This window comes from Anabrus simplex, chromosome 2 (genome assembly GCF_040414725.1).
Source record: "Anabrus simplex isolate iqAnaSimp1 chromosome 2, ASM4041472v1, whole genome shotgun sequence".
Classification (NCBI taxonomy): domain Eukaryota; kingdom Metazoa; phylum Arthropoda; class Insecta; order Orthoptera; family Tettigoniidae; genus Anabrus; species Anabrus simplex.
The window spans coordinates 162820595-162837713 of NC_090266.1; the positions used below are offsets into that span (position 1 = coordinate 162820595).

At 37.5% G+C, this 17119-nt stretch overlaps 1 protein-coding gene across 1 annotated transcript in view; it reads right to left on the reverse strand.

Annotated features, from left to right (window-relative positions):
• Positions 1-17119, reverse strand: part of LOC136862720 (protein Wnt-16) — a 402073-nt gene that overhangs the window by 120647 nt on the left and 264307 nt on the right. The window contains exon 4 of the mRNA XM_067138942.2: positions 11810-11950. Within this exon, the coding sequence (XP_066995043.2) occupies positions 11810-11950 (141 nt within the window). The remainder of the gene's footprint in view (positions 1-11809; positions 11951-17119) is intronic.

Sequence of the window (17119 nt, forward strand, 5' to 3'; positions counted from 1 at the left end):
GTTACTGAACAGCTTTTATAATTATTATCTGGCTATTATCTCCTTAGGAATAAATTAACATAGAATAATCAGATACAATCCATGGTGTAGAGACACAGTTGGTGTGACATGTTATATGCAACAGGTCTTATACTAACGACTGTGCAGAAATATCAGAGTCTCATCTCATCTTCACAAGAGAATAATCTTCGGTCAGAATTTTAATACCTGTCATTCTCAACCCCAGTCAATATTGTTTCTCGAAGTATCGCCACTGGCTAATGATATGTCAGTGTTCTCTTCCATGTTAGAGGCTTGTTGTGTTGTGGCTTCTCTGACATACTAAAAATTAAAAACGAGATGTATGAAGATTTGATCGACAAGTTCAGTACCTGAAAAATGCCATGGATAATTGTTGGGTCCACCCTGTCAATATTTACTATAAAACTTGTCAGTTCACATAATTATTATTTGAACATATTTTGGAAGATAGGCTACAATTTACATCAGTGAATTTAGCATCATAAACCAAAATTTATCATATTCTAAGATCTATTAACCTAACTTACATTATCATGTGCTAACCTTTTCATTTCTACGCAACTACTACATCCTACAACTACTCTAATCTGTTTTCCCAATTCACACCTTGGTCTACCCCTGCCATTTTTACTGCCCACACGTCTCTCAAAAACTAACTGAACAAGTCCTGGGGGTATTAACATGTGTCCTATCATTCTATCTCTTCTTCTTCTGGCCAAATTTTGCCAAATTGATCTCCTCTCTCCAGTTTGATTCTGCATCTCTTTATTCATGATTTGATCTATCCATCTCATCTTCAGCATTCTTCTGTATCACCACACTTCAGCAGCCTCTATTCTCTGTCTTTCTGAGCTAGTTATCATCCATGTTTCACTTCCGTACAATGCCATGCTCTGTTACGTATACATAATATTCAGTAAGACAAGTTTCATTAACTTTTAATGCCTTTTTCCAGGTGATTAAATATGAGGGTTGGATCTTTAATAGGGCAACTATTTAATTACAACTGATAAAAAAAGAGATACATATTAACAAGCTTTACTTTCCTTCAAAGTAGTCGCCAGCATTGTGTACAACCCTTTGCCAGTGATGTGGAAGTTGTAGGATACCTTTAGCAATGCTTGTTGTGTTGAGAGTTTGAATGGAGTGGTCTATTGTCTGACAAATCTCTGGAACAGTTCTGAAGCGAACGCCAAAACGTGGTTCCTTCATCTTAGGAATCAAGTCAAAGTCACAAGGGTTTAAGTTGGGTAATTATGGTAGATGGTACAGCAGTTCCTAGCCCCATCGACTGAACAAATCAGGCACAGACTATGCTCTCTGTGGCTGAGCGTTATAGTGCAAAATGATGGGTGGGTTCTGCAGAAAGTGTTGCCTCTTCATTCCCAAAGTTGATCACAGGTTGTGTTCCAAAACTGAACAAGTAATACTGCTGTGGAGGACTGTTATGCATTAGGATAACACCATGACAATCGTACACGAGAATAACCATAACTTTCACATTGCTGGGGTTCTGCCAAACTTCCGTTCTTCATGGTGACCGGTAATAATGCCATTTGTTTGATTGACATTTCAGTTGTGGCTCAAACGATTTGGCCCATGTCGCACCCAGCGTAATGGTACAGCGTAAGACAGGGGCGCAGCCGGAGGTGGTTACTGGGTGAGGGGGTTAGAACCTCTCGCATGGAATTTTTACTACAATAAAATAAACGGAAACTGGCAATAAACAATAAACTAAATAAACATTAGGGAGCAAGTGCTGATGATGCGTAATACATAGCCTCTCTCAGCCAAATGTCAAACCCAACCTTCTCGCGGTGCTCCCTGTTATCACAGACTGGGTAAATGGCGTCCGAGTACCGGCGGTATAACCGAAGTGTACACTTTTAAGAAGAGGAGAGGAAATGCTCTTTCTTCAGTATATACACCAACATCCGTGTAAGGGCCAGTGCCTTGGCCTTAAGGTGGCAGCCCCACCAAGGCACTCTGAGTTTATGGGCCAATAACTCGTAAGCTCTTAAATAAACCTATTAAAGAAACAGAGATGAAAAATAGCCGGACGGACAAAAAGCTGACGACCTTTAGCGCGAAACAGGTAACACGATTTGGGAAAAACCTAGGGAGAACTACGTCGGATGGGCCGCAGCAGAGTCCGCTGGCGAAAATTCATCGAAGCCCTTTGCTCCTGAAGGAGCCACAGGAAATAAGTCAAGTAAGTCAAATAAACATTCATGGCGACATAGTAGTAAAATCAAATCTCAACAGATCTACTGAATCTAGTTTCTAAGAGGCCTCGAAAGTTGGATTTTGGATTATAAACTGAACATACCATTCACTGGAAAGCTGTTGATCTTGATCATATTGTTCTTGTTCTGTATTTTAATGTAAGATTTTGTCCAGTATTGCAGTCAGAATATCAATATAATGGCTCCGTACGTACATCTGTATGCTAGCCATAAACGGCATTACAGAAGCATTCGCCCGTATTTACTAAGTTCCTTGTGTATTTACATTTGTTTGTGAGTATTGAAATTGCATCTGACAATCGACAATCCCGCCGAGTGTGAAGTAAGATAGATAACTTAAAGGGTCCACCTTTTCAATAACGTACAAATAAATGTTATAATGTTTATTTACAACATATTTTTTCTTGGAACTAGTTTCAACGCTATTTAGCGTCATCTTCAGCCAAAATGTGAGAAATATGCATAGGCGTATACATGTAGACATGTACATTACACAGAATGTTACAGCATTATGATTAAATAAGAGTAAAAGAGACATAAAATAGTGAATTACAAGGTCAGAAATTGTTAGTCATCAAAATGGTCCATGAAGGGTGAATCAAAACTGTACAAACATGAGTTAGGACTCAAAAACATAATCCTCCAAACAACATACAACACAACAAGACCACACGGAAGTTCAAGATGAACTTGGCATTGAAGATTCACATTTTTCAGACACTCTTCCATTAAACGTCGCCTGCCACAAGTGTAGTATAAACATAAGTTAGGATTCAACAAACACAATTGTCTCAAAATGCACATAACATTTTAAAAACGTAGGATCAAGATGAACTTGGCAGTTAAGGATTCAAATTTGTAGTCACTTTTTCACTAAGCGTCATTCAAAACAGGCTGCGAAGGGTGAAATAAAGTTATACAAGCACGAGTTGGGACTCGATAAACGCAATGTAACACACCTGAACCTTGTGTAAGCTCAAGATGAACTTGGCACTTAAAGATTTGTGTTCACTTATTCATTATATGTCACTGGTATGTGTGTAGTACAAACACAAGTTAGGACTCAACAGAAACAATCTTCTCAAAATTGCACATGACGTTTAAACCTTAGGTTCGAGATGAACTTGGCAGTTTAAGATTCAAATTTGTAGATACTGTTCATTAAATGTCACTTCAAAACAGTCTATGAAGGGTGAAATAAAATTATAACAAACACCAGTTAGGACTCAATAAACACTAATTTCTAAATACATATAACACATTCAAATTTTGCGTAAGTTGGAGATGAACTTGGCAGTTAATGATTCAAAATTTGTAGTCACTTTTCCATTAAATGTCACATAGGATGAGCATAGTATAAGCATGAGTTAGGGTTCAACATGCACAAACTTTTTAAAATGCGTATAACATTTCAAAACCCAAGTACGAGATGAACTTGGCAGTTAAAAGATTCACATTTGTAGTAATTTTTCATTAAATGTCACTTGTTGAGGGTGTAGTAAAAATTTTCATTTGACAAGAATACGAACTTCAATTTATGTAAAATGTTCCTCTGAGGGCTTTGAAGTGGACTGTGATATTATCTGTGGTCTATTGTTGCAACGTAACGTGTTTGCAGTTCAATGCAGGAACCGAGGCGGTAAAGCTATGGTGCGAGATGAAGAGGAACTGAGCGCGGTGGACAGCTTAGGTCAGGGGAACAGCTATTGTTGGGGTAGGAGAGGAGAGGGAAGGAAGAGGAGCGGTAGGGGAGGTGGAAGGAGGGGGAATTGGGGAGGGTGATGCGGTGAAAGTGCGTGGCGTGAGAAAGTATTATGCATAATGTGAAAGATAGATCCGTTATTCAGAATATTAATATTTTTGAAAAATGCAATGACAAAGTCGAACAGGATCTTTGGTTTCTCGGAGATATCATTTAAGTTTAGGTTTGGATTGAAATATTGACCTAAATGAATACAGCAGTTTTGGGTGATGTCTAGTAAAGAACCTTTGTTTAGATCTTCTAATACCTCAAGATCTTGATCTATTTCAGTAAAGTTGTGCTTAAATTCTTTCACATGTATGCCGACCACAGGAAAACGGTTGTGCTTTATAGCATTGACATGTTCTGCATATCTGATTTTAAAACTGCGTCCTGTTTGACCTAGGTAAGAGCTATTGCAGTCTTGGCAAGAAAACCTATATACACCTGATTTTGAAAATGGACTTTTGATTTATTGATGTAGAGTTATGCAGGATCTCTGTGCTTCTATTGTTAGTATGAAAGGCTATTTTAACATTGCGGTTTTTTTTTAACTTAGTGATGTTGTAAATTTCTTTATTAAAGGTAAATGTTGAAAATGTGGCAATGCTGGTATTGTCTTTTATTAAGGTGGTTTTTGAGCATTATTTGAATTTATTGATTATTCTTTCAATAAAGGCTTCATTATTTCCATTATATTTTCCTACAGAACGAATGGTGTTCAGTTCTTTATTTAAGTTTTTTCTGGACATCCAAATCCTTTATGTTACCTATCTTACGTTCTCAGTTCAATACGGACAAAAAATGAAATTCTTACATTTAAAGAGTGTGAGGTATGCGCAATGATTTGATTTTTAAATGGAAAAGGTGTGAAAGGTGTTGAAATTTGTCGGCAGATTAGTGATGAGCAAAGGAATGGTAAGAAAATGGGTTAGAGCATTTAAAGAAGTTCGTAATAATGTCCACGACAAGAAGTGTAGTGGGCGACCCTCTGTGAATACTAAAGACTTGGTGCAAAAAGTTGATGCAAAGGTTCGAGAAAACTGATGCTTTAAGATTTCGTCATTAAGATTTTTTTTTTTTTTTCAAGTTGCTTTACGTTGCACCAACACAGATAGGTCTTATGGCGACGATGGGACAGGAGAGGGCTGGGAGTGGGATGGAAGCAGCTGTGGCCTTAATTAAGGTACAGCCTGGTGTGAAAATGGGAAACCACGGAAAACTATTTTCAGGGCTGTCGACAGTGGGGTTCGAAACTACTATCTCCCGAATATGGATACTGGCCACACTGAAGGGATTGCAGCTATCAAGCTCGGTTATTAAGTTATTTCAAGGAGTGTTCTTTATGAAATTGTGTCAGGATGCTTAGATTATTGGAAGTTGTGCTCATGCAATCCAAAACAAACAGTTTGTCATGCTCACAAGGGGGATTCTATTGCTTTATGATAATGTGCGACCTCGCACGGCTAATCGAACCCGAGACCTCATCACTTCAAATAGTTGGGGACAATATGATCATCCTCCCTATAGTTGTGACCTACTGTCTAGTGACTCTCACTTGTTCCTGTGTTTGAAAAAGCATTTAGGAAGTCAACGCACCACGACAACAATGATGACCTGAATAGGACCACGCAACAGTGGCTGGCACATCAGGTGGTAGATTACTATGCGGATGGAATTCTGAAGGTGGTTCACGATATGACAAGTGCCTTGATATGCCTGAAATTTACATTGAGAAGTAGTTTAAGGTACAGGCTTACATGTAAAAAAAGAATTGTTTAAAAAATTGCATTACTTCTTTTTTCTATATCAAAACGGTACTTACTTTAAAAACGCACCTTGTATGTAAGATTGCATGTTATAAATTTCATATTAGAGCCCGTATTGTCAAAGTATCAACTTGTGAAAATTTAGATTTTATAATTCCACCTTTACAATACTGTAATTGTCTTTATTACAAAGACTACATTAAATTACACTCGTGAAACATGTTTCGTCCTCTTATAGGACATCTTCAGTCACAAATACATAATATTAAAAATAAGGCGAGGACACATTAAAATAAGTAAATGCAAAGTCTTTGAATCGTGTGACGAGGCGTGATAGCGTCTTGTCAATCTTCAATGTTAAAATGGTGCGGTGTGAACATGATATGAAGCATGAAGTCCAATTAAAATCATATGTTGAAACTGTTGTTCAAAACAACGAATTGTCAATTATAAAACACCGTAAGTGGCTATGCAAATAAAATTATGTGCATATTGTACATAAAACAGTGTTGTGGTGATGCCACGTTATAATAGATTTCTTGATTAGGAGGTGGAGTTATACTGATGCAAGTTGAACCTGATTGTGTGTTGACAATAGGAGCCTAAAAAAGAAAAAGAAAATATGAATGAACTGAAGAATAAAATGCCGTTAAAATGTGAACAAAGTGCCCATCCAGTCACTCACCTTCTTGCCCGTCCTACATCGACCACTCCACCTCAAGTGCTAAGGCTAACTGAGTGACATCCTCGAAGGTCGTTGAGGACTGACTGTGAGAGGAGGTTGAGAGGAAATTGACGTAAGGGGAGAGGCATGAGGTGACGTATTACTCACGCGCCTTCGTGAAAAGAATTTATTGATTAACTCCTCGAAAAGTGTATTGATATCCTCCAATATCTCATTAATATAAATTGGGTTGCATTTTTGATCAATATTTATAAAGATGTTTTCTAAAATATTCAATAGATTTCCTTTCTTATATAAATGGAGAATTTGAAGGTCTTGTTGTATGCCCGTGAATGTATGATTGGTATCGTCCATATGAGAACCGAATGCTGAGAATCTGCCGTACTTTGACGCATTAACATGTTCATTATAACTTATGTTAAAATTGCGTCCTGTCTGTCCAATATAACTGGCGGGACACTGCTGGCACTTTAATTTGTAAACACCTGATTTCTGAAATTTGCTATTGCCGTTATTGATAGTGTGCTGATTGAAGAAAAGATGAGTGTTGTTATTGGTTGTTTTAAAAGAAACTTTCTTATTAAGTTTCTTGAAAACATTCGTGATTTCGTATATTTTACTGTGACTATAAGTAAAAAGGGCGTAACTATCTTCTTTCTTTTTGGTATCCTTGGTTAATGTAGAAAATTATTTTTTCTCAATTTTGCTAATAATTTTATCTACAAATTGCCTGTTGAACCCGTTTCTTTTTGCTATAAAATAAATAGTATCCAATTCATTTTTACGATCTGCTTCTGACATGGGTATATTATAAGCTCTATAAATCATACTGTAAAAGGAGGCCCTCTTAGGTGCTGCCGGGTGTACGGAATTTTGTTTAATTACGTTTGCCGTTTGAGTAGGTTTCCTAAATATTTTAAACCTAAGTTTATTAGAGTCATTAATAATTGTAATGTCAAGAAAGTTTAATGCTTTATTATTTTCACTTTCGAAAGAAAATTTACGGTAATCTGTGAATCCATATTGTTTAATTGTTCTAATACCTCCTGTCCATTAGTAATGCTATGGTCAATTATTGTAAACGTATCATCTACGTATCTCAACCAGCTTATTATTCCTTTAATGTTGTTAATTTTGCTATTTTCAAGAAAATCCATATAAATTTCTGCCATAATTCCCGAAGCTGGGGCCCCCATAGGATGACCTTCCTGTTTATATATTTGACCGTTGAAAGTAAAATAATTATTAGCGACGACGAATTCCAAAATATTAATAAAATCAGCTATCTCTTGCATACTCAAATTACTGTATTTAAGTAGATTATTCTTTGCAAGATTTATCATTTTTGATACTGGAATATTCGAGAACATATTTTTGACATCGAATGAATACATTTTATGGTTCGATTGTATGTTTAAATCTTTAATATGATCGCAAAATTCTTTGGAATTCTTAATAGACCTATTGCCCTCAAATCTATAATGTTTTTTTAAGAAATTGTGTATAAATCTAGATGTCTTATATATAGAGCTATTTCTGAAATTAATGATGTGTCTTATAGGTATATTCTCTTTATGCACCTTCGGTAGTGCCTTAGCCGTCGGAATACCCGGGTTCACATTAATAAGTTTTTCAGACGCCCTTTCATTAAGGATGAAAGAAGATTGTTTAAGAAGTTTCTTTAAGTTTCTCTGAATGATATTCGTCGGGTCATTTTTTACAATTTTGAATGAATTATCTGCGAAAAAGGTTTCAGTTTTGTGTATGTATGATTCTTTATTCATAATGACCGTCGCATTCCCCTTGTCCGCCTTAGTCACAATCAAACCATTCTCCTTAATTTTCTGTTTCAATGAAGCTATTGTTTGGTTATGATATGTAGAAATTCTATCTTTGTTATTATTTATTAAATTAGAAAGTTTTTTCTTTATATTAAATCTCGTCTCTGTTTGGTTCTCTATTGGTAACTTTTGTATTGCACTTTCGGCTTCCGCCGTGATTGTGATTGCGTCTTTTAAGTTTAAATTGAATGGGCCAATTGAATTTGGGACCTTTCTCCATGACACTTATTTCAGACTTATCAAAACAAGTCTCTGAAAGATTAATAACCGGCTCTTGAAGTACAGGAATGGTTGAATGAGTCTGATTATTATGATCCTTAGATGAGGGAGAATCAGTCTCAGTTCTCTTACTATTGCACCTAAGTGTATTAGTTTTGTTGACTAACTTGTTCTGTTTATCTACAAGTAGGTATGCGATTTTATCATTTACGTAATTTTGAAACAAACTCCATTCTAATGGGGCAATGGAGGCAGACGCGATGAGATGGGCCTCGTATAACTGAGTGTTAAGTAATGCTGTTTTCCTATAAAGAAATTTAATTTCGTTCCTGATCCATAGAATGTTGGATTTATCTTGTGTCTTTCTATGCTGGTACGACAATACATTCTTGTTTTGAACTGATTTCAAAAAATTAGGGACGAGTCCCTCCTTGAGACAGTTTTTCAGGAATAGAATGTCCTTACCTATTTTCACAATTTTGGTCTTAAGATTTAAATATTTGTTAGCTCTACCTGGCTGGTTGTCATCAACATTGCATGTTATAAATTTCATTTTAGAGCCCATATTGTCAAAGTATCAACTTGTGAAAATTTAGATTTTATAATTCCACCTTTACAATACTGTAATTGTCTTTATTACAAAGACTACATTAAATTACACTCGTGAAACATGTTTCGTCCTCTTATAGGACATCTTCAGTCACAAATACATAATATTAAAAATAAGGCGAGGACACATTAAAACAAGTAAATGCAAAGTCTTTGAATCGTGTGACGCGGCGTGATAGCGTCTTGTCAATCTTCAATGTTAAAATGGTTCGGTGTGAACATGATATGAAGCATGAAGTCCAATTAAAATCATATGTTGAAACTGTTGTTCAAAACAACGAATTGTCAATTATAAAACACTGTAAGTGGCTATGCAAATAAAATTATGTGCATATTGTACATAAAACAGTGTTGTGGTGATGCCACGTTATAATAGATTTCTTGATTAGGAGGTGGAGTTATACTGATGCAAGTTGAACCTGATTGTGTGTTGACAATAGGGGCCTAAAAAAGAAAAAGAAAATATGAATGAACTGAAGAATAAAATGTCGTTAAAATGTGAACTAAGTGCCCATCCAGTCACTCACCTCCTTGCCCGTCCTACATCGACCACTCCACCTCAAGTGCTAAGGCTAACTGAGTGACGTCCTTGAAGGTCGTTGAGGACTGACTGTGAGGGGAGGTTGAGAGGAGTTTGATGTAAGGGGAGAGGCGTGAGGTGACGTATTACTCACGCGCCTTCGTGAAAAGAATTTATTGATTAACTCCTCGAAAAGTATATTGATATCCTCCGATATCTCATTAAGATTATAAATCGGGTTGCATTTTGGATCAATATTTATAAAGATGTTTTCTAAAATATTCAATAGATTTCCTTTCTTACATAAATGGAGAATTTGAAGGTCTTGTTGTATGCACAATATGCACATAATTTTAATTGCATAGCCACTTACGGTGTTTTATAATTGACAATTCGTTGTTTTGAACAACAGTTTCAACATATGATTTTAATTGGACTTCATGCTTCATATCATGTTCACACCGCACCATTTTAACATTGAAGATTGACAAAACGCTATCACGCTGCATCACAGGATACAAAGACTTTGCATTTACTTATTTTAATGTGTCCTCGCCTTATTTTTTATTGTTATGTATTTGTATTTGTGACTGAAGATGTCCTATAAGAGGACGAAACATGTTTCACGAGTGTAATTTAATGTAGTCTTGGTAATAAAGACAATTGCAGTATTGTAAAGGTGGAATTATAAAATCTAAATTTTCACAAGTTGTATGTAAGAGCCAAGAATATTTTGGTAATTTACACTGCTGAAGAAGAGAGCAATTGAAGCTTCTTGAAATATGTAGAGATGTTAATGATAATAAATTTATTTATTTTTGCTATTTGTTTTACGTCGCACCGACACAGATAGGTCTTATGGTGATGGGAAAGGAAAGGCCTAGAAATGGGAAGAAAGCGGCTGTGGCCTTAATTAAGGTATAGCCCCAGCATTTGCCTGGTGTGAAAATGGGGAAACCACGGAAAACCATCTTCAGGGCTGGCAAGAGTGTGGTAATAAATTATTAAATATATTGACAAGGTGGAATATGTGTGTTAAATATATGAATGTATGATCAGTGTCCAGTCACATTGCAAGAGCACTTCTTCTTCATCGACTTCTTCTTCATCGACACTAGGACAACCTGGCCGACGCATTTCTGCCACATTTTGGCATCCTTCTTTGAAAGCTTTCACCCATCGTGCCACTGTTCTGTAAGGCAATACAGATTCCCCGCAAGCCTCTTGGAGGCATGGATGACACCATTGTGCTGTATGACTTCTGGCACATCAAATCTTTATCCAATTCCGCTGTTCTTGTTTCTAAAACATCATGACAATACTACCTTAGACCCCCAGCAAACACGAGGCTCTATTCCTCTCGTCCTCTCGCCAGTTCACATGTGCATGACGTGGAAAGGGAGAGTCCATGTGCTCTGAGGTAAGGTAGGCATGTAACTACCGTGTGCTATCAGCTGCATTATTAGGTTCCGTAGCATGGCACCTCTATAGCAGTGTTGCCACTAACAAAGTTCCAACTTTCGTATTTTAGGCGTCTGCGTATTTAATCGAAAATGTACATACCAGCATTTTGGACAATAAGAAAGGGAAAGTCAGCTAAATCAGGTAGGGATGTTAGTGATCGCTGACAGAGATGAAAGTGCAGTTAAACCCCAACAGGAACCGTAGAAAAAATAAACAATTTAAAAATTTCCACTTTAGACATTGATTATGATACAGAAGTTGAGAGTTAAAAATGAAGCATGTTTCATAAAGAAACATCTTACAAAGTCAGTGTAGTGGCTATATTATCTAGTTCAGATGTGGAAACACACACAGTGAAGCAGTCACAGACAAAAGCAAGGATGGAATATTTCCACTTGCATAATAGAAGTAATTATCATGAGAAACGATACATAACTAATCATGTCCAATGATACATAAGCTTAAACTCTGATCACTGTGAAGGAAGGCATAATTTCTCCGTAATATGGAGGACAAAGTCATATCAATATTTATATTTTCATTATGTTTTGCTATCACGCATGCATCACAATTGTATCTTAGTCTTAATTATTTTTCTTGTTGGTTTCTTCCCCAGCTTTTTGCATACATAATATGTATTTGAAAAATAGGAACTACTGTAGAATATTTAGGTATAATCTATTGTTGCACATACCTGCACAGCCTGGTGATATTTGAGTTTAAGCATATCCCCGATCTCATTGAAAGAAGGCATGGTCTTCCAGCATGTTTTCAATTCACATGAACCAGAGATGCCGTGGCAGCGACACTGAGTCCGCATCAGTTTGGTCACCACCTGCCAAACAATCAATTACACGTGGCATAGAGGAAGAAATAAATGTGAAATAGGAATCATTACATACTGTTCATCATTTGTTAATATGAAAACCATTTTATTTTCAGTTTTGACTTATGGTTGGCCTATTTGCTAGTCAACATATAGTCTAACATTTCAATTTTTCAGTCTGTCAAAACTAATGCAAGATTAAGAAAACACTAGAAAATACTTGGAAAATAAAGGAGTGCCAAGACATACTGAAAACATGCTATACATATGTTTGGTATGGAGGTAGTACGCAGGTTATTTCATAAGTCATGTCCGCGATATTAGGTATATCATCCAAACATTTGGCAGCATGATAAGGCTGATATTAAATTAGAAATCCTGTGGTACTCATTATCGAAGACCACCAACAGATCGCATCTGTGGGCATGAGAAGATACGGACCATCACAAGATGTAGCCAGTGTGTATTCCACAGTGCTCCAAGTTTTAGTAAAACGGAACAATGGTCATGTGTAAAAACTACAGTTCTCCATGGCAGAAATGTGCGGACATATAGCAGCTGAGGTTGGGGTGTGCAGTGGAGATTTCACGTCCACTCATAAAGGTGGAGCCATGGCCATTATCGCAATGTGCTAAATGGACGACCATCATTGGCCTGTGCTAAAATTAAACACACATACCATTATGTCTGGGTCAACAATGTTTTGGAGTTTACGTAGGTCGACTCATAAGTGATGGCAACTATTTTTTTTCTTACGAACAGGAGACAACACGGAAAATCTAAGATATGCATTTGGAAACGTACGGTATGTACTTGCGTATGATGCCACTAGATGGTGTATGTACACAACAGTGTGGGACTAAGCATGACCCCAAATTCAGTGTGTGAGTGAGAGCATCACAAAATGGAAGTCAACAAGCAGGAGCAATGATCGTATATTAAAATAGCAGTTCTCTGCAGCAGAAATGCACGCCAATGCCATGCAGAGCTGCGGGAAGCATTAGGTGGACAATGGTTTGCTAACAAAGAGGTCATCATACCAGCATTTTGGAGAGAGGTGTCACACGTTAGTGATACACATGCAGCGAGTGGTATTCAGCGCCTGCCCCACCACTGGCAACGCACAGTGGAAACCTTAAGTGATTATTTTGAAAGTCTGTAACCAGTGGAGACCTGTCCTTTGTACGTTGTCTTCTGTATTTGCTGTCTATACCATAAGAAAACAATGTTTACCAATGGCCTGTACCCTGTCACTTTCCTACGAGAATCTCCTGAAGTCAGAATTTGTCTTCAGGCACTATGCATAAGTACATCCCCTATATTTCCAAATGCACATCTTAGATTTTCCGTGTTGTCTCCTGTTCGTGAGAAAAAAAAAATAGTTGCCGTGACTTATGACTGGACCCTCGTATGACAGAACTTGCAGATGTAGAAGAAGTGTTCAAAGTGGGTGCCACATCTGTTAAGAGAGGTGCAGAATCATTAACCGAATTATTATCCTCCAGCTCTTCATGTTTCACAGATCTAAAATGTGTTGGACTAGCAGAAGAAAGTTATTTAAGCTAATTTTCTTTTGTCATTTACTATATTACCCACAGAAAGATAGCTTCAGTTTTATTTTTGTTTTTCTTACAAGTTGTTTTATGTCGCACCAACACAGATAGGTCTTATGGTGACGATGGGACAGGAAAGGACTAGGAGTGGGAAGGAAGTGGCCGTAGCTTTAATTAAGGAATGGCCCCAGCATTCGTTTGGTGTGAAAGTGGGAAACCATCGAACACCATCTTCAGGACCCACCGACTCCCGAATACTGGATAATGGCCGCACTCAAATACTGCAGCTATCGAGCTCGGTTTGTTTTATTCCCAATGGTAGTGTACCGTACAGTAGGTACCATAACAGAATGTGTGTGGAGGCAACCTAGCCCTTACAGCCTCATACACTATCTGTAAACATTTACAGTTTAAGACTGTAAACTCAATAGCAGACAGCAATTCAGAAAATCTAAGGCTTGCAACTAGAAGCTTATTGAGCAAGGAATTGGTTTTGTGTACCTGCTTTTGGTAAGATATTTTCATTCCTCCACTTGTACTTATAATCACTGACAATACATGACTGTATTAACAGTATTCACTACCAAACTCTTGTCAGTTCTATAAAAATTCAAGGAACTATCATTAGCCACACTGACAAAGGAGAGTCAGTGAGAACTAAAACAGAATTTTCATCATAAAGTGATAATGATTCGAAAGTAACATGTGCAAGGTACGCTGTCTGGTAACTGTCGGTAGCCAGTGATGGGAAAAGTACAAAATAAAAGTAACTGGGCTCAATTACACTTACCTGAGGAAAAGGGTACTCTATTACAATTATTAATTACTTTTAATCTCTAAAATTACAATTACAATTACTTCACAGAATACGAGTCTTTAGGGAATTGCTGAATTTTTTCACATGGGGATGGAATGATACCCAAGTTTGCAAAGAAAAGTACATTACTCCATTTTGTGCTATTTAGCATAAAGACTCAATCATCTCTAAATGAGACAAATCAGACTTCCAAAATTATTGTTCCCGAGCAAAATTTGCATGTCACTTTCATGTTTACATTATTTTCAGGATACATAATTGAAAATACTTATTCAAACAGGGGAATGGAAATGCCGTAACCCCTTCACCATCACATGTTTATTCTGGCTCCATTCTCGACCTTGTAACCCCTGTGGGTGGGGGCAGTAGAATAGCATGCACAATATCTTCTGCCTGTCATTACAGAGGTGGCTAAAAGTAAGACCAAAGATTCTCACCATGGGAGCGTGTGTTGGTGACCATGGTTCCCCTAGATAAGTCTGGCATTGCTTCTGCTTACTTGTGTCAGTGACCTCGGTCGACCATCATTCTTTCCCGACCCCGACAATGTTAGGTTTTGAGGCCTAGGAAGTAAAAATGAAACGGCGTATGGCTTTTAGTGCCAGGAGGTGTCCGAGGACACGGTTCAGATTGCCAGGTGCAGGTCTTCTGTTTTGACTCCCGTAGGCGACCTGCGCATCATGATGATGATGATGATGATGATGATGATGATGAAATGATCAAATCAATCAATACAGATCTCCATTTAGGGCAGTCGCCCAAGTGGCAGATTCCCTAGCCTTTTCTTAAATGTTTTCAAAGAAATTGGAAATTTATTGAACATTTCCCTTGGTAAGTTATTCTAATCCCTAACTCCCCTTCCTATAAATGAATATTTGCTCCAAGTTGTCCTCTTGAATTCAAACTATATCTTCATATTACGATCTTTCCTACTTTTAAAGAGGCCACTCAAACTTATTCGTCTACTAATGTCATTCAAGGCAGAGATTCAGAAACCAGGTGTTAGATTGCAAAACTTTCCCAGGAGCAGACGTGGACTCTGACCACAACTTGTTGGTCATGAAATGCCATCTGAAGCTGAAGAAATTGAAGAAAGGAAAGAATGCAAAAAGATGGGATCTAGACAAGTTGAAAGAAAAGAGTGTGAGGGATTGCTTCAAGGAACATGTTGCAAAAGGACTAAATGAAAAGGCTGAAGGAAACACAATAGAGGAAGAGTGGATAGTCATGAAAAATGAAGTCCGCAGGGCTGCTGAAGAAATGTTAGGAAGAAAGAAAAGATCAATTAAGAATCAGTGGATAACTCAGCAGATACTAGACCTGATTGATGAACAATGAAAATACAAGCAGATACTAGACCTGATTGATGAACAACGAAAATACAAGAATACGAGAAATGAAGAGGGCAGAAGAGAATGCAGGTGATTAAAGAATGAAGTGGATAGAAAGTGCAAGGTAGCTAAGGAAGACTGGCTGAAGGAGAAGTGCAAGGATGTCGAAGGTTGTATGGTCCTAGGAAAGGTAGATGCTGCATACAGGAAAATCAAAGAAACCTTTGGAGAAAGGAAATCTAGGTGTATGAATATTAAGAGCTCAGATGGAAAGCCACTTCTAGGGAAAGAAGACAAAGCAGAAAGATGGCAGGAACATATCCAGCAATTGTATCAAGGTGAAGATGTAGAGAATTTGGTTCTGGAACAAGAAGAGGCTGTTGATGCTGATAAAATGGGAGACCCAATTTTGAGGTCAGAGTTTGACAGAGCTGTGAGCGACCTAAATAGGAACAAGGCACCTGGAATTGATGACATTCCCTCTGAATTACTGACTGCCTTAGGAGAAACCAGCATGGCAAGGTTATTCCATTTAGTGTGTAAGATGTATGGGACAGAAGAAGTCCCATCCAATTTTCGGCAGAATGTTGTTAAACCTATTCCCAAGAAAGCCGGTGCTGACAGGTGTGAAAACTATTGCACCATTAGTTTAGTATCTCATGCCTGCAAAATTTTAACACGTATTGTTTACAGAAGAATGGAAAAACAAGTGGAAGCTGAGTTGGGAGAAGATCAATTTGGCTTCAGAAGAAATGTAGGAACACGTGAAGCAATCCTGACTTTACGTCTGATCTTAGAGGATCGAATAAAGAAGGACAAGCCCACGTACATGGCATTTGTAGATCTAGAAAAGGCATTCGATAATGTTGATTGGACCAAGCTATTTAAGATTCTGAAGGTGATTGGGATCAGATACCGAGAACGAAGAATTATCTACAATCTGTATAAAAATCAGTCTGCAGTGATAAGAATCGAGGGCTTTGAAAAAGAAGCAGCAATCCAGAAAGGAGTGAGGCAAGGCTACATTTTGTCCCCCCTCCTTTTCAATGTTTACATAGAACAGGCAGTAAAGGAAATCAAAGAGGAATTTGGAAAGGGAATCACAGTCCAAGGAGAGGAAATCAGAACCTTGAGATTTGCCGATGATATTGTTATTTTATCTGAGACTGCAGAAGATCTCGAGAAGCTGCTGAATGGTATGGACGAAGTCATGGGTAAGGAGTACAAGATGAAAATAAATAAGTCCAAAACAAAAGTAATGGAGTGCAGTCGAACGAAGGCAGGTGATGCAGGAAATATTAAATTAGGAAATGAAGTCTTAAAGGAAGTAGATGAATATTGTTACTTGGGTAGTAAAATAACTAACGATGGAAAAGTAAGCAGGACATAAAATGCAGATTAGCTCAAGCAAGGAAGAGCTTTCTTAAGAAAAGAAATTTGCTTACTTCAAACATTGATATAGGAATTAGAAAGATGT